The following is a 21569-nucleotide window of genomic DNA, read 5'->3' on the forward strand; positions in this document are numbered from 1 at the left end:
GCATTTCTTTATCCTGACATAAAACCTTCGCATTTTCTTAAGTGTTCTCCCAAGAGAGCAATTCTTTGCTATCTGCCATAGTTTCTATATGAGGGCTTGGGAAAGAACTACTTGAGACTACTTCCGTGTGTGGCTTTCCTTCTCATGAGGATGTGATGAAAAGTGGAAAACCCTCCAGTGTGTTTAGTTAGGAAGCATGCCCTTCATGTTCTTCTTTGCTGGGGTGAGTCAAAAGGCAGTGGTTGAAAGTCAGGTCTTCACTGTATATATTAGTACGTGTGGGGAAGCATCCACTGCTGTGGCAGCAAGCAGAACTGTTGACTCCGTGGAGTTTTTGAGCTTTCGACTGCGTTCCAAAGTACAGGAAAACACACGGACAATAGCCATGAAGCTGCTATCCATCTTTCTGCTGGTGACCATCGGTATTTTTGGTTATTCTGGTAAGTCGCCATCTGGTGCATCGATAGTTCTGTACTTCCCTGTTTCTATTGTAATAACACAACTAAGCCTGGCATACAGGCAGTGGAGTGTGATAAAAAGCATTTCAGAGTCACTGAAGATGTTGGAAGATAGTGGAGATCCTCTATCAGTCAAGCTAAGCCAATGTAAGTACTACCTCCAATGCAAAATAAATTAGCCAGCTCCCGCTGAGGAGCCACAAACCCATTCTGCTCTTGAGCAATGGACATCAGTTTTTTTTTAATCTTTAATAGATTTTTCAAGTTATTCTTGCTGTTATCTACAATTAATCAGGTTGTTTGATGGATTCCCTTGAAACAATTACATTTATCAACTATAAAAATCTGTTGTAAAGGTGCTTATGGTTGGTCATGGGATGAGACTTCTACAGAAAATATTGCACTGCTCCCTGAAGCAGGCAGAGTGCGGTGGGTGTACCAAGGGGTGAAGTGTTTAATTTTTTTAATAAGGCACAGAGGCTGGCTTCTTGGAAAGCCGAGTCACTCCTTCTAGAGAGAGAGTCACTGAAACTATCAGAGTGAGATGTTTGGGTCCTGAGAAAAATGCTTGATAGTAACCATTGTTTACCAAGGGTAAAAGGTTCAAAGAATGTTCCCCAGAAAGATATAGACACTCACAGACATGCTCAATGTGACCAGTATGAAGAATAAACATGAAATGCCAAGTGCTTCCTGCACTTAGGATTGGGACCCAAGATCATTGTTTGTATTGGATTGTTTTGAGAAATTTGGCCAGTTTTGAATATTTCATTGTTACACGATGTACAAAGTTTTTGTAGACAAATATGGCAGCAGAAATGAGCATGGATCAAAATAAGAATCACTCTATGAGGGGAACATTTGAGAGGGGAAATAGGTGATAGAAGATGCAGACAGGGTGTGGGGCAGACTAAGTTTCATAATTTGAATCAGGCAACAAGAAGCTTTTCGAAGAAAAAAATGAACCATGGAAGGAAGGTCTTAGCTAGTAAAATACAGATTCTTATGTGAATGCTCACATATAAGCATGTATTTATGTACCTGCACTGGTTTTCCAAAAAACATATTACATATTTTCTATTGTTTGTTTTCCATGCAAAGTAATTTTCTTCCTTTTTATCTGGAAGGAAACCATTATTATTCTAAATTGCAATTATTAACTTGTCAGTTGTGCTAATTAATGGGCTTTACATGATATGTGCACATATTAATACATCCTGAACTAATCACATGCAGTTTCCCTTCTCTCTACATGCCCCTTCTATAAGTAGCTTGCTCAGCCTCTAAATGTCCCTTCTGATTTCTTCCTATCCTCATCCTCTTTGCCCCTTCCTAATTGCTAGTGACTACTATTCCTTAAACCAAAGAGAGAAAATGCAATCTCCCCATGAAAAACTTTGATAAACCCCATAATTATGGGTATGGCATTCAAGGTTTTTAAAAATCTTATTTTTATGAATTTTCACAGCACCACCTTATAATATATCTGTTGGCCATACCCACTGAAATTCTGCACTCTGGTCTCCCTCTCTGGACAGATGAATCTACTAAATATATGTGTGTGTGTACATACATACATACATACATACATATGTATACATTCATTTTCACATCTCAATGATTTATTGATTTTTGTCTAAGTGCCTTCTTTCTTCTTAATCCCAGAACTGTTCCTCCTCTAACTGGTGGCAATTATGATGTAACACTGAGCTGAATTGATTTCATGGACTGTGATCTAGTCCATTCATGCTTGGCCTTGAAAGGAGAAGTCTCATGGCACCTCTCCTTTGGCCTGAAAGCTGTGGCTGTGGACAGCATATATACAGAGTCCTTCTTACAATCACCTGAATTAGTTTTCAGTCCTTTCTCTTATTACATGTCACAGTCAGTTCTGAGCATCAGGCACAACAACAAACACAAATACCTTACTCTCAAGGAGTTTCTATTCCAGTGAGAAGATAAAGCTGGTAAAATGACACATATATAATATTGTAGGTTAACAATAAGAAAAATGTGAGAAAAGAGTAAGAGAAGATTTCATTCAAATATGATTGCTGCTACAGGCTTCTCTATGGGCTAACATTTAAAAAGAAACCAGAGCACAGGAGGAAGGACTATAGTTATCTGCAGAGAGAAAGTTCCAAAGAGATGGGCTGTCACATGCAAAGTTTCAAATACATAAATATTCATAAAAATGCAAATGAGTGGTGTAGGCTAGAGATTGTGCTGGACAGAGAGGAAGGTGATGGAGCCTCAGACAGAGAAGGGTGTACTGTGCTTCACTCTGTTCTCCTTTGCTCTGCAGCCACTGCCTTCCTCATCAACAGTGTCCCTCTTCCTGTCGATAAAGTACCCTTACCTTTGGACAACGTTATTCCCTTATTTGATCCTTTGAAGATGCTTCTGAAAACCCTGGGCATTTCTGTAGAACATCTGGTGCAAGGGCTGAAGAAATGTGTGGATGAACTGGGACCAGAGGCTTCAGAGGCTGTAAAGAAGCTTCTGGTAATTACAACTTGGATGGGGGAGTTCTTGTTTTCATGGGATAAGCCTTAGCTACACAAATGCCCTCTCATTGTTAATACATATATTGTTTCTTCTTCCTTGATAATACTAATGAAATATGCATATCCCAGAGACTCCAAAAAAGCAAAATATCTGCACTTATGGTAATAACATTTGAACAGTACAAACTGTGATTTTTACCTAATTGCACAGCCTAAGGGGCACTGAGTCTTTGCTTCAACATTAGCAAAAGGTTGTCAAATAGAAAAGTGAATGTGGATATATTAGAAAGTTGCAAATTATATGTAAGCTAGGCCTAGAATTTTACCTTTATATGTTATTTTTCAGGAGGCCCTATCACACCTGGTGTAACATCTGCATAAAGACTGAAGGCTGGAGTGGACAAAGAAGGATGTGCACATCCATGATGGCTGAATCTCATTCTACCATTTGTAGACTGAATGTCCCAAACTGTAGTGGGCCTAGAAAAGAATGAATAAAGCAGTGAAAATATTTGTTGCTCAGCTTGTGTTCATTCTGGAATTTAACATTTAACTAGACAATTTTCCTCTTGGGTCACAGTGTGTAGAGACTCGGTTATTGGATGGATAGTCTAGCACATGAAGGATGTACTCATTACATTCTTTTACCTGTATAACAAATATCTCCACTATCCACCATTATTTATCTAGTGGTATTTCTAGATTCATCATCTTCTTATTCTCTCATTAAAATTGCATTTAAAAATGAAAAAAAACAAGTAATGTTCAGTAATACTACTACCATGTTGATATAATGCAACTCCATAATGCCAATTTATATTATGTCTGTACTACATTAAGATCATCCAATAGCTTTAATGGGGCTTATCTCAAGTTAGGTCTTTATTATATAATCCTTAAGCAAAGTGTTTATAAACTCGTTATTTCTTTTGCTAAATCTAGTATCTGCAACAACATTGAACTTGCCTTTCCAAGGCAGAGTCTTTGCTTATGTTATGGTCACTGGCAGGATAGATTTCAACCTTCTGTGCACAGGGCTCTTTTCTCACATGTCTAATTTCATTAGTATCATTTTTATGTATATACTGTAGTCTCAGACACATAAAACTTTTAACTGAACCCCTTTAATGCTAACAGACTATGAAAAAAAATAAATTCTTTTTTCTCCCTATGGAGACTGTTATTGTATTCTACATCCTTAGGCCTATCACAGTCTTAGAACTATTTGCTGTCAGGCAAATTTCTTTCTTCTTACTCTGCTCTATTTTCTGCTGAAGGAAGACAGCAAATAGCATGTTGTTTGCCACAGATTAGGCTTCTGTGGGTCACAGGTCAGTGGACTTTGGGAGGCCCGGAGAGTTGCCAGGCATTGAAGAAAGAATAACCTACTGTGAGAGTAGCTTCCTTTGCTTCCCATTGGTGGAAGTCTCTAAAAGTTCAGGCCACATGTCCAAGGTTCTGTGTTCTAGTTGTTAGAACTGCAGCAAATCCAGATTTTGCCAGGAGACTCCAGTCTCTGGACTCTGATTTCCTGATTACATATGTAATTTCTTTCTCCAGCAAAGGTGATTGGGGCTTTCCCTCTTGTCAGTTTCTAAGATGTGTCTCTGATACTGACAAAATTTTAAGTTCTGTCATCCACTCAATCAATTCTAATATCTGAATCAACTCCTTTATATAGTCCAAGGACGTAAGAGTACTACTATTTCTTAGTTGAATTTGACTAATACTATAATAATAGAATACCTTGTTTGGCTGACATTGTTTGGATATTTTTCTTTTTCTTTCTTTTTTTTTTCTACTTCTTCCTTTCTTCCTTTTTTCCCCTCCGGATTTTGTCTGGACTCAGTATGGGTTTATTTCACAATAAATCCATTGTAGATAAAAAGAGAACTAAATATTCCAAGCCTACTGAACATTGTAGCTTAGCTTCACAAGATGCTGTGGAACACTAATATATACCTTAGCCACCATGTAGCTGTCTGGAAGCCATGGCTTGACACCACAGCCTGGGATGATCAGAGAGAATCTTATTGTTAATGTTTCTATCTCAAGTTCAAAATTTGAACTGCCATTTCTACAGAATGCTTTTATACTATTGTAAAGTAGAAAACTCATGAAGTCAGGACTATTTGTAGATGTACCTGGTGAAACTTCCTGTTTCATTTTCTCATCTTATCCAAATCTGTAATAACAGATTAGATTGCTAACTACAGTAATAAACAGTCTCAAATCCTAGTGTTGTATGCATACAATATTTGACTCACATTATATGACCAAGTTTGGTTGACAATAGTCTACCACACATTATCTGAATTCTTTCTCCAGCATTTTAGACCAAAATAGTAACAGAGAAAGACAAATTGGTGAAACTATGGTCTGATTCTTAAAACTCTTAGTTGAGGGGAAAGATCATGAATTTAAGAGGGAATGGAGATGAGTGAATATGGGATGATTAGAGAGGGTAACAGGGGATGATGTACATACACTACACATATATGAAAATTTAAAAGTACTTTAATTTTTAAAAGCTATCTGAATGTGGTACATATCATTTGCAATTATTCTTTTTGTTGGCCAAAATTGCCTGATCACTACTAACATATTTTAGAAGAGATATAGTATATAGTTCCTCAATAAGAAGTAAAAGTATCATACACATTTGAATCAATATAACATATTCCCTCACACTTTAAGGTAATTACCTGACATACTTCTATTATATTTAGAGTTTTGTGCCCTACCTATTTTTAATTTTTTCTTTCTCAGCTAATTTTTTTCTATTTGATCATTAACTTCCAATTTCTTTAAATGGCCCCTATTTTCTGATTTTTACAACAACTGTCCTAGGATTCTAAACTTGAGTCCTCCCCCTTTACTTCATATGGAGTCTCAGCATACCATGATTCTAATTGTTTTGAACTTTGAAATCTATCACTGGTCTTCATCTCTTTTTTTGAAAAGAGATTTTGTTATTTTGTTACTTGTCTGACAACTAACTCCAAAAGATGGCCCTTCTAAGGTTCAAATCAATAGGCCTGCATTTAAACTTTCTGTCTTTCAAAGCACAGGGCTGACACACCTATGGATCCACAGAGACTGTAACAGCATGCACAAGACCTGCATGTATTCAAACTAGAAACAATCCTAACATAGAAAAGAGAAAGTGGACACACAGTCCCACTCGTAGCCAAGAATTGATTTGAAATTGAAACATGCTGAGAAAGGGAAAATTGTTTCTCACCAGTGAAATGTCAACCACATTTCAACACAAGCGTCACACCCAGGATCCCAGGAGACCATGAGTGGGTATGTATGCTAGACTCCAGGGCTGCCGTGTTCACCTTGCTCAGGAATTCAGTCTTGTCCTCCTGAACATATTGGGTAGTTGTGGGAGCTTCTGTCTGTTAAGTGGGGACTCAGCTCCATACACTGAAGTGGTAGTGTGAAAAGGGGCTGCACTAGCAATTTAGACACTCTGCCTCGTCAACACTTTGATATTCTAGAAGACGAACATTGGCCATGGAAGAGAAAGAGACACTTGAATGAAAAGAAGAAAATCAGTGGATAAGTTCTGAGTTTACTGACACACTCTTTCTTTAAAAAATTTGTAAAATATTGAAAGGCCATATATCTTTAGAAATTAAGAAGTTAGTTTTTGGAGCAAGAATCAAATCCTCTGTCTACAACATACTGGCTTTTTTATTTTAAATGTGTGACTTCGTCTTTTAGAGTCTGTTATGATACATGCATATTGTATATACAAGGAAGTCTTGAGCTTGTTTATGTACATATGTATATGTAATGTATAATATCATATTTTTAATTAAAAAAATAAACACACCAGGGAAAAATGCCAGGAACCACAAAAATCTCTGTAAAATCAAGTATGTAATTCTATAACTCCAACAGGATACTTTTTTCTGACTTTGTAGAAGGAGGAATGCAAGGTCAAAGAGCTCAAATGAATTATATTTGTCTGAAAGTGGAGATCCAATCCTGGTGACCTGCTGGGAGCCTTGAGGTCTCTGGTTCTGGATGACTTTGTGCAACAGAACTGGATGTTCAGGATCTGGCTGCCCTTGCTTTGTCCAGCTGCCAGATGGGTGTGGCCTTCAAAACACAAGTAGAGAGATGTGAAGAATTGTCATTTTTCCTTAAAAATCAAGTGAAGACTTTCTACCTTTTTAATGCTTCTGTGCTTTAGAGCATGAGAGGATTTACAATAAAATCAACTGTTAAACAGACTTGAGAAAATAATGTAACAGAAATAAACAAAAACTCAAGGTATACAAGCAATTACTCAGCTCCAAAGGTAAGGATGGAGTGTGTGCAGAACAAACTTAAGGATAAACAGAGACATCATTGTCTCGGTGACCTGAACACTTGTCAGATGGAAAAGACACAGTAGTCACATGCATCTTATGATTTGAGGAGAGCAATTTGGCCTAGGAGAGGCCACTAAAGTGGCCCAATTTTAATTCTGATCAGTAGTTGTATTAGAACTTTCCAATTAATTTACTAATTTGTAGGTATGACAAAGCAAATCTAAGCACAAGACTTTGTGTTTCTTAACCAAAGTAATGTGAATAGAATTAATTTAAATTAATTAAAAATTAGTAAAGGGCATTCTCATCTACTGCTTCTTCTAAAGACCTTAGTTAGCTAGTGAGACTTATCTCTTCTGGGAGGGGGAGGAAAGGCAGTTTATAGCCAAATATGTCAAATGATTTAAGATATAAAAAGGAACAAATTGAATTCAAATGGCTTCAAATAATTCAGGACAGTAATCCTATGAGGATTGGAAGTCACATCAGTGTAGGGGAGGAGAAGTTGGGAGCATTTCATATTAATCAGGTGTTCAGTTGCTGGAATACTATTATTTTCTGATATCTGTCCTGCTCTCTCTTCATCCCTGATACTGTGTGTTGGCTTAGCACAGTTCACCTTCTTTGTAAAGCCTTGATCATGCTCACCCGTCCTCCAAGGGTTCCCTGTTTCCCTACCCCAAGACATTCGCCAAGCCCTCCCATAGGTACCTGTCATTTACATGCATGTGATAGCCCAGATGACAAGCTTCCCAGTGGCAGCACTGACAAAGTTAACATGCAATTTGAATAGATTAAATACTCACTAAAGGACTGTGTAATTAAAGTTGATATATGATGTAAAAAAAAAAACATTGCTAAAAGAAATGTAGGACACCTATGGATCCTCTATCAATTATCTTTAATAGTGTATTTTAAAAGATTTATTTTATTACTTATATGCATGTATATGTCTCTGCGTGCACATGCATATGTTCAGGGAAGCTAAAAAGTTCTTGGTTTCCCTGGAGCTGGAGTCATACATTTGTGAGAGGCCCCACATAGAAGCTGGGAAGCAAACAGGTCCTTTGAAGGGCAGTAGGCACTCAAACTTCTTAGCTAATGCTCCAACCTATCTATCTATATATCTTAGTTTAAGAAATAAATAGAAATATGTTCACACTTTCTGAGCTGGAGAAAGAGACATTGCTGTGAATCACTTAATGGTAAAGTAATGACTTGCTTTTGATGAGATAAGACAATTACCATAGAACCGAAACTTTTCAACTACCCATTAGGAGTTATCTATAACTATGTTGTGGTCATTTAAAGAGATGTTCCTTATAAAAATTCTATTTATTTATTCATTTTTTACAACACTATAATGAACCTTTTTTTTTTTATGGATCATTACGGCATCTAGAGTTCATTCAGAAATCTGTTTTTTTTTTTTTTTTTTTTTTTTTTCAAGACTTTTAAAGTGAGTAGCTAAAAAAGAAATCCTTACATTTCATTCTGGACTAATTACAGTTCTTTAGTGTTTCAAATTCAAAAGGAGAGAAATGAGGCATCAGGAGGTGGAGCCAGCCATCCATGGAGGTACAGACAACAGGTGTCCACCGTACAGGTTGAACTTGTACCATCATGCTGCCACCTGAGCATTTACTCCTCCATAATGCCTCATCTACTTTATTCCTCTTACGCCGAAGCCCAGCTTGGCCCTGTAAGAATTTGGGATATGGGCATACATGATTACAGGTGTATGATAGGAGCCTGAATGAAGACAAAGTATTAGGGCACTTGAAAATAAGAGGAGAGTTCTTCCCTGAGAAGAAGATGGAAACATGAACACACAAGTGAGTGTTTTTAGAAGCTTATCTGGCTTTGAGCAAGAGTTGGAATTATGTGTGTTGGGAATATCTTGATTACAATGTCCAGGCCTTGTTTCCACCCTTCAAAGATCATGAAAGAGTAGGCTGTGTTCTAGCATAATGTAATAGTGGCTTTCTGAGCGCACATTGGCCACACCTATATTATGAAATGGAGCCAGTAGAGAAAAGGAACTTTCCCAGCTCAGATAACAACAGAAGTTGGGAAAGGCCATGATTTCTGGAGGTGTACATAAAGCAAACCAACCACCCAAGAGGGAAGTGTTTCAATTTAGCATGCATCATGGCTTAATCATTACTCTCAGCTGCTTCCTCACATGTCCTTCTCTGCTCTCTAGTAGTGACATATGGCTTAGATATAGGACGCATACCCTGGCATGAGACTTAGTTCCAGCCTTTTTCCCCCTTCCTTATTAATGTGGCCATAGCAACAATTGTTCCCATGCCTTCCTTTCTTCATTTGGGAAACTTAAGGAATGATGTTTGTCTTCCAGAGACTTCACCTCAGGTATATATCCAGAACTTAAAAATGGAGCAGTAACTCATTTCAAGTCAGGTACTGATATTGCTTTTCAATGTCTAAAAATGTTTGCTTTTATCTGTCAACCCAAGCTCTTAGGAAATAACTGAGTAAAGAAAAAAAGGGGGGTGGTGTTCTGGGAATTAAAACCATATGGTTTGCACATAAACTAGATGTGTCTATGTGTTCTCTATGGATTAAGAGCAGCAAATTCCTCTCTTCCCATGACTGACTAACTGTGTGATTACATGATTCCTTAGATATTTTTAATTGTTTAGGTGTGCACAACCCTCTTGTTTCATAGGTGCACTGGTACAAAGCAAGCTAGAGTTTGGATGTGGAATATTCCCCCAATGTCCTTGGTGTGAAAGACTCGATCACTAGCTCAGTGCTGTTGGGGGTGGTGGAAAGTCTTCAGCCTTGAGGGTGTGACCCAAGGTGATTATGGGACTCTTGTTTCCCCCTCTTTCTCTTCTTGGCCATGAGCTGAGGGGTTAATGGGCTCCTGCTACGATGTAGCTATCACCTCACTATTGTCCCAAAGCAGTGACACCAGTGCATTGGAGAAAGAAACCTTGAAAATCAAAAGCCAAAGTAAGTGATTACTTTTTATAACCCGATATGTCAGACATTTGTAGAGGGGACAGAAATCTAGTAGCAGGTTCTAAGGATGACTGTAGCAGGGACCAGACCTCTTCATCTGCATTGCTCATTGTTTCATACCACACTTGGCTTCCTCCCCTAAGAGTCCCCCAGTAAGTTGACAAGTAAGATGATAAAAATATAGATATTGCAGTATAACTTTTAGAAACAAACTACAGTTAGGACAAAGAAGGAACAACAACAATGAAAACTTATCTTTCTGGTTATAATTATGTATGAGTTCCAGAAAAATCAATGAATACAATTATCCAAACCCCTGTTTTCTGTGTGTAAAATGCTATTCTTTTACCTGTAAAGTATAAGTTAAATTACCTTAGGATGTCACTTTTGAAGGTGGCTGTCCAGGGTCCTCATCAAGTTCCATAAAACTTCTTGAAAAAGAGAAGAAAAAATTAAAAAAAAGACAAAAACAAGAGTTATGCAAATTAATGGGAATATTAGCATGATCGCACAAGCATACTGTCTCATTTCCTCCTTTTCTTTTTTAATTTCTTTAAATTTAAAATTTTTATTTTATTATATGTTTTAAATTGAGTCTCAGTTGTTCCCTAGCTAACTTCACACTTGTGATCCTTCAGCTTCAGCCTGGCTTACAAGCCTGTGCTGCAGTACCTAGGACTAAAACTCCTCATAGTTGAGGCATAATTTTCTTCTCCAGATTTTCCTATATGAAAGTGAAGTAAGACCCATGATTTCCACAATAGTTTATAGTTGTCAAGATATTTGTGCATGATTATCTCTGAACTCAGTAAAAAAAAAAAAAAAACCTATGAGTTAGTGGTCCTTTAATAGAACCCCATAAGTATTATGCATTTTATATATATATATATATATATATATATATATGTACGTACATATATATGTGTGTGTGTATGTATATATATATGTGTGTGTGTGTGTGTTTGTGTGTGTTTATGCTAGCTATATATAAGCATATATATATATATATAATGCTACAACTTAAAATGGAATTTAACACAATATGAATTTGAGTTTGTTTTACTAATTTTTATAAATAATTTGCAAGTGAAAAGAAGATAAAACCATATTTTCACAACAAATGGCTGATAGACTGCAAAGCTCAAAGGTGAACTCTCTAGAGTGATGATTAAATGTCAGACACACTACCCTCTGTAGCTCATAGTCTGGGAAGCAGGTTAGGATTTGAGAAGATGAAAGATGATGCAAATATGGTTTTATGCAAATGTATGTGTTTTTAATAGATTGTAGTCTAATGAACAACAGGGACAAATTCAGGACAGGTCATTTAAAACAAATATGGGGACATCACACAGATTCATATTAAGAATGAAAACCTGCTGGCAAGAAGCTTCATTTGACTGTGAATGAAAACTCTTGAAAGAAATCTATGTCTTCAGAGACTGACTGGCTGATCAGAATTGTGGAGAGACTGGAATCTTACAGTTCCAGAGACTAATTACTTTATCTTGAGCTGGTTCTCACCTTCCAGAACAGCCATTCCTTACCACCCACACTTCCCCACCCCACCTCATGTGGTAACTATTGCCTTGGGACAGTAGATTAAAGTATTTTGGAATCTTTTAATTTAGAAGACCACTAGTTTCTACCATTCCAAAAACTAAGAATGTCATCAGATAGCATCTGGAGCCCATAGAACAGATTCTCCCATCTCAATACACCTGTTTCTGTTACTTACACATCAATATTTTAAAAACTTGTCTTGATTTATGACTTTCTCTGCCCTGTAACATTATAAAAACTTCATGAAACTGCCTTCATGTGGGAGCATGGAATTTGGGATAACCTAAATCTGTGTTCCTGGGCATGGTCACTCAAAGTGGCTTCAGAATAAACCATCCCCTTTTGAGATTTGCTGTGTAATTGGTGGAAATACACGGAAGAGTTTCAGGAATGATAATGAATGAGCAAATTCATGGTGTTTTAGTTTTGATGATGACATGAACAAATTTATATATAGCTATATTTTATTTGTCTATTTTTAACTATTTAAATTTTAGCTTACATTTCCCCTAAGAACTTTCCTATGGGCATTGGCCCCATTGCCTACTCTGGAAATAGTCTTTGAGATTCAGATAGAATTTATCTTGCTAGTCATTTGTAGTTTTTCTTGTATCAGTTCATGTTATCTAACCACAAAGACTGAGTATTTTTTAAAGAAGGAGTTTACAGACTAGATCTTGTCTTTCACTTACATCCTAAAGTTTCACATATTAAGTAAGACTCTGGCAAAGCTGTTTCTGGAAGCTTCCTCTCATACAGCACCTCCAACAATACCCATGGTCTTCCTTTGTGAAGGATTTCTGTAATATGTTTTACATCCTGACTCCATCCTCAGCTACATTTATTCACTTGAACAAGAAATATTTTGCCTTTGAACAAAAAGATCCTTTAGGTTTCCATAGTTGATTTGAAATGCACGGGCTTTAGGTATAACCTCTAAGTTCTTTTCCTTAACTATTTTATCAAATGAAAAATTACTTATTGATTGTCTGACACCATGGGAAAGATGCTATGATATTATACTGTACTTCATATTTTAATGAAATATGAATAGAACTTCCAGGTTTGGTAGAACTTTGGAGCCCAGCTCTGAAGCTGAGCACCGGATTAGGTGTGACTTTCACAGCAGAATTACCCACAAAGCTTGTTAAAAATTACACTGTTAGCCCTGACTTTGAGTAGCTATACTATGGAAAGTAGGGAGACTAACTCAAACATAATTATCCACTGTATTGTGAAACTGGTAGGAGTTATAGTTTTGCCAAACTCTGCTTAGGTTTCTTGGTAAAACATTACTTAAAATCAGCAGTTTTCAGGGGTACAGACTGAAAAGTATGAAGGATAAGGATAGGTCATGTCAAATCTAATGAGTATGAAGAAGCAGTCTGGGAACATTAGAAAGATTCTAGTGTGTATCACCCTTCATGGTGGCCAATGCACTGCTCCTGGGAGTTCTGCACATTATGGGTAAAGGGAGATGATCAACTACTTCAACTAGCCCTCCTGAGCTACTCATACTAGAAACCAAATACAGGACTCCTCACATTCATTGTCAAGACCACAACTTGTCTTCCATTTCTCGGTTTTGCATCCTTTTGCCCTCCTATTAATGACCCTGAAATTTAAAAAAAAAAAAAAATTGTGTGAAGATCTTGAGGGAGCATTCTCGTTCTAGAATTTGGGGAAATTCATTCATATGTAAAATGTAACAACATTACATTTTATTTTTTCAAAGAAGAATGAATGCATTGGTTCCATTTCTTTTGGTTTCATGAATGTGATCCATATCTACAGTGAGACTGTCAAAAGCAAGCTTAATCTAAGTACTTACGATCCCCTGGACATGGACCGAAGGATGAAATCCACTGCATTCTCTATGATCTCTGAACCCAAGAGGCTTAAAAATTTGGGGAACTCTGGCTCTGGTTTTTTACTTGAGTCTTCTGGATTGTTATCTGATTTCTCATCTGAATTGTCATCTTCCTTTGGTTTGTCATCTGAAAAAAAAAATAAAATAAACAGGAAGGCTTTTCAAATGTAATTCTTAGCAACCAAAACAGAAATTCTGTTTCTCATGTAGGAGCTATTGAGCTCCTTGGTATCCACCTGGTACCAACTCATTAGTCACATCTTCCTGTTTCTGAGCATCCAGTCCTGTCTGGCTGAAGTCTTTACAACATTATCTCATTATTACTAAAAACAAATGAGTAACAGACATAAGTATTTAGGTAGATGTTGGCTACATTTGGTTACCAAGAAAAGAAACAACACACAGAGGTACCTATTTTTCTTTTTGTAAGATTTTTATTCATTCCTTGAGAATTTCATGCACTGTATTTTGAGCGTGTTTACTCCAGTGCCATGCCCAACTCCTGCTTACCACCCTTCCCACGCTCCCATCTTTACCATCCAAATTTGAGACCACTTCTTTTTCTTTTGTTCTCTCCCCCATCAAGTCCAGCTGGTGTTTCCTAGATAGTTTTGGAACTTGAAGATTCCAGTGTCTGGTCAGTCTATCAGGGTGAGGTGTTAAAGACAACTGACTTTTCTCAGTAGTGATCAAATACCAAGAGTTCCTCAGCTAGTGCTGGGTTTTGTGTCCAGCCCCACCCCTTTTACCTGTCTTTGCAGAAAGATTTATTGTCTTGAACTATATTAAATAGTGTAGATGGAAAGTCCAAAACTATCAGTTATATTTCAAAATTAATCAATAGGTCTGTTTAAAAATGAACCTCTTTCATGCTGAGATTTTATTTTGCTGGACTTGTGAAGGTCTTATGTATGCTGTCACAATTGTGTGTTTATATGTGTATCTACCCTGCTGTGTTTGGAAAACAATGCTTTCTTTAGGTTATCAACTACTATCCTTCCAAGCCCTTTTCCATGAGGATCCCTGAGCCTGGGAGAATGGTGATATATGAACCTGCAGGGCTGATCACTTCACAGTCTTTTGTACTCTGCCTGTTGACAATTGTGTGTCTGTGTACAGGATGTCTCTGTCATTTACTAGAAGTAGAGGCATCTCTGAAGAGGACCAAGAGATGCTCTTATCTACAGGTACATTGCATTACACTAATGTCAGTGCCAGGCTTGAGATATAGAAAACTTATTTGTTCATGCATTATAGGACACTACTGTTTCCATGTGATTTATGTGCCAATGGTAATATAAATAAGGAAGATAAAAATCTTCATGGGTTGTTTTGCTGTGCACATATCTCTAATAGGTAATTCACATGAACTATGTCATTTTATTGTCATGATTCTATGTGTTAATAAAATTAATAAGCCAGTTTACAATTGAAGAAGTAGAGTTAGACAGAGATTCCAGAGCTGTTATAAAGAGAAAGAATTACCAGGCCATGTTTGTCTGATACCATAATCTAGATTATTATTATCATTACCAAAGTCATGATTGTCTGATACCATAATCTAGATTTTTACAGTATTCTGTGATAAAACTATGTGCTCTTTGCAGAAAAGGCATAAAACCTGCACTTTATTTATGAGAGTGAACAGAAGATAAATGACAAATAAATTCTGTTAGATTTGTAACACCAATAACTCTACGAACAATGATTTGTACAAATCCTGTTTAATTTTTCTCCCTGGGTAATGCTTTAAGATATGCATTTTTTTTATCATATTGAATGGGGAAATTGATAATATTTGGGAACCAAAAGGCTGTGCAAAAGCAAGAGAAGAAAGTCTGGTGACTATAGGACTCATAACCTTGTCCTTCATCCCTTGGGTATTAATGGTCTTCATTTTTATGAAATGAAAAGGCCTGGGAGAGTGGCATAAACTACAGTGTGCTGCCTTCTCACTGAATACTGACAATAAGATGACAATAGTTTTTTATTTTATTAACAGAAATATGGTGCCACCAGACTCTACATAAAAAATGCTGAGTGCCTTAATCAATTTCAATTGAACATCACATTATTTTTACATTAAGACTGATAAATGCAATAGGTAGAATTAACTCACAATAACCATAATTCATTGCTTATTTAAAAATTCAAATTTATATTAAAGTCAGTTTTAATTGTTTTATTGAGGTATCTACAAGTGCTTGACAAAATTAATTTTAGGAAATTCCATTTAAGTCTATTTAAAAATTGAATTTATCTTGCCCTTGTTTCTAGAAGTTTATGAGATTTAAGATCAATGCTAATCATCGTTTGTATAAAAGTGATTTTTCAGGATACATCTATCTTGTATCCCCAATACAACTTTTGACTCATAAGGTCTCAACTCCTTGGCACTATTTCCCCACACATCTTTCAGGACTACCAAATGATGAAAAAGTGTGGAGGTTTATGATTTGTTCTAAAATAGAAACTATTAGTAAAAAACATATTAAATTTTGTTTTTACTATGTCATAATCAAATATTTGGTAGACTCTTATTCTGAAGTTGAAAAAGATACTAATTAAATATTTATTCATACAACAGTTGAGTTTTTCATTTTTTTTTGCTTTGGTTTCTTACAGTGTAGAGTGTATACAGAACCTTTTCATTTGAGTTAAACTAAAGATGGCAAATCTTACATAGAGGTAGCATGACTGAAGTTCCCAGAATGGGTTTATTTTCATTGTGAGAAGAAACAGATGCCTTTTATGGAGTACCTGCCAAGCAGTACTGGGCTATTAAATCTTCACCGACCTGTATCCTTACCCCACTCAGTGATGGAGTCAAGGTTTCCAGAGGAGAGCAAAGATGCTCTGGGAAATTAAACAATCCACCTAAAGTCACTCAGTACTGAGCCAGTGAATGATTTTGAATTCTGTCTAACTCCAAGGAGCATGGTCTTCACCTCCACAGACTGGTTCTCCAAGGACACTGGCCAAGTGTAATGCAGAATGCCCCTGCACAAAAGAAGAGTCCTCTTTTGCAACTCATAACAGTTTTACTCACTTTTAATGTAATACTAAACACTAGCCTTTCAATATTGGAGGATCCAGGACTAGATTACAGGACATAGGGAATTAGTCTGTTTTTGGTCCATATTCATATTCATATTCATAGAGTCTAGTGTGTGGTATGCCACATGGTTTAAGGTCTTACAATCTGATTTTGTTTTCAACAAAGTGTTAGTCATGTACTTTTGCAAATCACATTTAACCACTGTCTTTTAGTTTATTCGTTGTGATGTTGTTAGGATGAAAATTATTGATGTTTAGGTAAAACTTAGGTAAAAAGCAAAGCATTTATGTAAACCTTCATTAGACATATATTTTGGTTTGATTAAGCTGGTATTTGTAACTACTATCAAGAAAGCAGATTAATAGGAGAATAGGACTCAACTGATAGTAGAATTTTGACATCAACATATTAAAATTTGACTTTACAGTAAAGTCTTATCCTTTACATACTTTGAATAATTTACCAAGGTCATCCATGACTTACTTTGTCTTTCTGGTTTTCTATTCCATTCTGGAATCAAAAATAATTACAAAAGACTCTTATCATAATACTACTAAATAAAATAAACATGCCATTTTCTCTGGTTGGTGCAGATTGGTAAACTAAGATTGCAGAAGTAAAGATTTTTCCAAGGTCAACTGGGTCCAGGCACATCTCTGAAAATGACCTATAGCTCTGGTGAGCCACCTGTGCTCCTGTTTAGGAAGGTCATGGAGCCCACACTGTATTGTCTATAACCACTGTCTAGTCCACAAACAGGAGGATCAACATGGAAGAAAAAATTAGTGTTTACAGGTGAAGTCACCCTCAATCAAGACCTTTGACTTTTTCTCAGAAGTTGGAACAAATCGTAAAAGGAAGACCAAATGATCCAAGAGTTCCTTGCAATCCCCAGAGATCCCTGAGGATCAGAATCTCAACTAGTCTTGAAAAAATGAAAATTATCATTTGTGAGCATCTGCTTGGTCTTATACACCTGACAAGAAAGTACAACAAATGTAAAGAGTAATGTGAGTTAACTGTTCAGAGAATCACACTTGCAGACATTAAGCTTTAAGTACACGTGAGATGGTACTTAGACAACCATGTCTCACTAATACTTTACTCCTTGGTGTGGGAAAATGTCACCCAAGATGGAAGACATCAGGATGTTGGCTCCATTTTAACACTAAACTGTCCACTTGCAGCCAAGAAAGATGGGACCACTCCAATGTTGTTTTCAATTAAAAAGCATACAATGATTAAATTTCTTCTTTTTCTCTCCCTCTCTAGAAGTCATCAGGGAGGAACCTCACACTGTCCTTCTAGCCACTGAAATAGCTACGGAAAGCATATTCTGAGTTGATCAACTCTTTAGCCCAATCCAGAGGGCAAAAGTCAAGAGTAAAACAAGAACCAGACTGATTGGATGCATGCCCCTGTGAGCCCATCAAGATATTCTGGTGGGTTTTGATTTGGGTATTTTGAATGTATCTTCTATTTTGGCTTCCCTTGATTCTTTGTCTAGGGCTAGCAGTGCTAATTACCTTTTGTCTTCTCTTTCATATATCTTTCTGGGCACTAGTCAAGGACTTCCTTTCCTCTCTAAATGTGGCTTTATTGAAATTATGAATGCTCATTTGGGGTTTTGTAGATAGACCCACTGAAGTGGTACCCTATCTGCTGTGCCTAATGACCTCTTTCAGCTATAAGAACCCAGACAGAGGAATTTAGAGTTAGAGTTCTTCTAGGTCATTAATAATGAGAACAGGAGATAAAAATCAACTAAGCAGTTTAAGGCCAAAAAAACAAAAAAAACAAAACAAAAAATCCCCCACAAAAACAACAACAAAAAACTCCAAAACCTAAAAGTACTCAATTCTTTCTCTGCTAAAAGCAAGAAATGTATTTGTGTCTCTTAGCAACTTTGTCTTTACCAGAAGTTAAAGATGCTGGAAGGGTTTGGTCCCTGATATGGCTCCTAAATGATTCTAAGGTTAATGGGTCATATTATAGTAGCAATGAAGATCCCTTAATGTAAGACACCTTTGGTCAAGACGATAGAATTTCTGGCCTGGGTGGATACCTAACATTCCACTTGTACCAGATCAATCACTTGGCTATGAAGGTGAGTTCCCTTTAATACATGCCCCAGAAATGGCTGGAATAAGTTTCACTTTACAGAGACATCGTACTTTTTTTTCTCCCAGAATTCCCACCCCTCGCACAGTTGCTTACCAAGTTCCAGCCAGGCAGCTTGGTGAGATGGCCAGATAGTCTGAAATATGCACTTTCCCTTGTCCCTTGGGTTTTTCTGATACTTCAGGCCTTCAACTCCTTTTCTTAAGCTGCCTTCCTGTCCTGCCACCATGTATCTGATCTCCACACTGGTAACTCAAAGAGCATTCCTTATTTTTGCTCAGCTGAGATGTACAAATTGCCTGGGGTGTTTTTCTTTTAAACTCTAATAAAACTGTCCTCAAACTTAAAAATAATTCATTTACACATGATAAGATTAACATGTAATATTTATTTAGTGATTTTTATTGACTGGGCACTATTCCAAGCTGTTGCCTCTTTTATTTTAATTCCATGGTACATTTGTGTGACTGCTAGCAATTAATGTTCCTTATTTGTATCACATATCACATCTAGAGATATTTGATATCATGCTCCAATTTACATTTCTCTTTAGTAGTGGAACCATTATAGAGTACTACTGAAAATTATATCTTCATCAACATAAAACACTCCACAGACACTTCTCAATGAATTTATAATGTAATAGTGTCCCTTCCTTACTTAAGAATACAAGAAAGGTGTCATTCCAAACACCATACATTTACTGCTGTTGGAGGATACAATCAGAATCAAGTTCAATAAAACTGCTTTCTCTATTAGATGTGTTTCCAACCTCCCAGCCCAATGTTCTTTCTGTGATACCAAAATGTCCCTCCCTTTTTATGTTCCATGCCAGCTCCCGCCCATCACTGCTAACTAAGGCAGAGTTTCTTCTGGGCTGTAATCAGAAACACTTACCTGCCTGGCTTGTCAGGATTAGAGCACACAGTCCTAGGACAACTGTCAGTCGAAAAACTGAGAGGGCCATTCCTGCTGTTCTGGGTATTGGTGCAGATAAATTGCTTGAGTGCACTTGAAGCTTTGCTCCATTTATAGGGCAGCTGTGGTGACATCATCTGCTGTGGAAATTAGGCTGTTGCACAAGACGTCTGCACAGCTTGCTTTGCGATGTCCACCAATGAGCTCGGTCCTGTTTTTTAAAAAAATCAAAGCAATTCCTTTTTTTTTTTTTTCTTTTTAAAAATCTGCATTAGCTTACAAAGGATTGGGTTTTGTTTAGGCATTTTCCAGACAAAATTTGCCTTTGTCATTTCTTCCCCCTCCCTTCTCTAGCTCTTCATTCTCACTGGTTGCACGCCGAATAGCCTCCTATCAATTTTAGTCACACGCGACCGTTTGCATTTCCCCCACTTTCTCTTTACTTCTACTTCTTGTCCCCCTCTCGTGGCTGCCAGTCTAGTTTCATAGTTCACACCCCCCACAACTGATCATTTACACTCACGTAAACATTAAAAGCTAAGATTTTCTTATGAGGCAAACCACGTGAATTTTGTCTTTCTGAGACTAGAGGACCTTCTACTTTCCAGAAACCTTGTCATTTCATTTTTTTCCTTATTAGGCTACATTTCATCATGCAGGCTTATGTGAATGGAATCCATCTCCTAGATGTTGTCAATAGTACAGCAGCAGTCAAGATGAGTGTACACTAATCTCTGTGCTAGTACATATAGTCTTTTGAGTCTATACCCAAGAATAGTGCAGCCTAGCCATGTGGTAGTTCTATTTTTAATTTTTTGGAGGAATGTCCATATTGGCTTCAACAGTTTACATTCCCACCAACAGTGAATAAAGGATTCTTCTTTCTCCATAACCTTATTGGCCTTTGTTGTGCTGGTCATAGCCAAATTGACTGGGGTAAGATGGAGTATCAAAGTGATTTTAATTTATGTTTGCCTTATGATTGCTAAGGGTATGGAACATTTAAAATATGTATGTCTTGTTTTTTGTGATTCATTTTCTTTTCAGGATTATCTGTTCATCAGTTCACTTATTAAGTGACAGTTTTGTGGTTCAGGGTGTTTAATTTTTGCTGTTCTTTATATGATCTGGATGTCAGCTTCATCTCTGAGGTGTAGCTGGTAAAATGATTGATAGTAGTTTCCTAACTGTGCAGAAACACTTTAATCTTATCTAGTCCCATTTGATACTTAGGGATATTATCTGTGTTATTGAAATCTCATTCAGAAAGTTCTTGCCTATACCTATAATTTCAAGTGTATTACCTATGTTGTTTTCTGCTGGAACATCAGCATTTAGGGTTTTAAATTCAGATACTTGATCAATTTTAATTGGTGTTTTCTGTTCAGGGTGAGTAAAGTGGACCTGAGTTCATAGATATCTGGTTTTGCTGGTACCATATGTTGAACAGATGCTACAGACATGACTTGATCTCCTTCAAAATTCCAATGAGTTTCCTCACACAACTAGAAGAAAACAATGCAAAAACATATTTGGAAACAGTAAAGGCCATGCAAAGACAGAGCATTTTAAATTTATTGATTATTTTAAGCAATAGTTCTATTTATTTGAGAATTTTATATAATATATTTTGATCATATTCCTTCTCCCACCCAGCTCCTCCCAGACCTCCCCCACATCCATACATATCCAACTTTATTTTCTTTCTCTTTCTTGAGTAAACAGAAACAAAAGACAAAAAAAGCATGGTGTCCA

General features: G+C 36.8%; 2 protein-coding genes across 3 annotated transcripts; one reads left to right on the top strand and one right to left on the bottom strand.

Annotated features, from left to right (window-relative positions):
- Positions 1–271: 271 nt before the first annotated feature.
- Positions 272–3478, top strand: Scgb3a2 (secretoglobin family 3A member 2). Its single transcript, XM_051200963.1, has 3 exons — positions 272–440; positions 2764–2963; positions 3312–3478. Exons 1-3 carry the CDS (start codon positions 386–388, stop codon positions 3333–3335), a joined length of 279 nt encoding a protein of 92 aa, XP_051056920.1. The 5' UTR covers positions 272–385; the 3' UTR covers positions 3336–3478.
- A 3438-nt stretch (positions 3479–6916) lies between these two features.
- On the bottom strand, positions 6917–19894 carry CUNH5orf46 (chromosome unknown C5orf46 homolog). Of its 2 annotated transcripts, none has more exons than XM_051200776.1 (4): positions 19794–19894; positions 13679–13844; positions 10634–10712; positions 6917–7078 (listed from the first exon to the last, which is right to left on the bottom strand). In XM_051200776.1, exons 1-3 carry the CDS (start codon positions 19861–19863, stop codon positions 10658–10660), a joined length of 291 nt encoding a protein of 96 aa, XP_051056733.1. In that variant the 5' UTR covers positions 19864–19894; the 3' UTR covers positions 6917–7078; positions 10634–10657. The 2 variants fall into 2 exon arrangements, with proteins under 2 accessions (XP_051056733.1, XP_051056732.1); XM_051200775.1 differs by having other exon boundaries at positions 10634–10715.
- Between the last annotated feature and the right edge of the window lie 1675 nt (positions 19895–21569).

The sequence above is a fragment of the Phodopus roborovskii genome, unplaced genomic scaffold (genome assembly GCF_943737965.1).
Source record: "Phodopus roborovskii unplaced genomic scaffold, PHOROB, whole genome shotgun sequence".
NCBI classification, from domain to species: domain Eukaryota; kingdom Metazoa; phylum Chordata; class Mammalia; order Rodentia; family Cricetidae; genus Phodopus; species Phodopus roborovskii.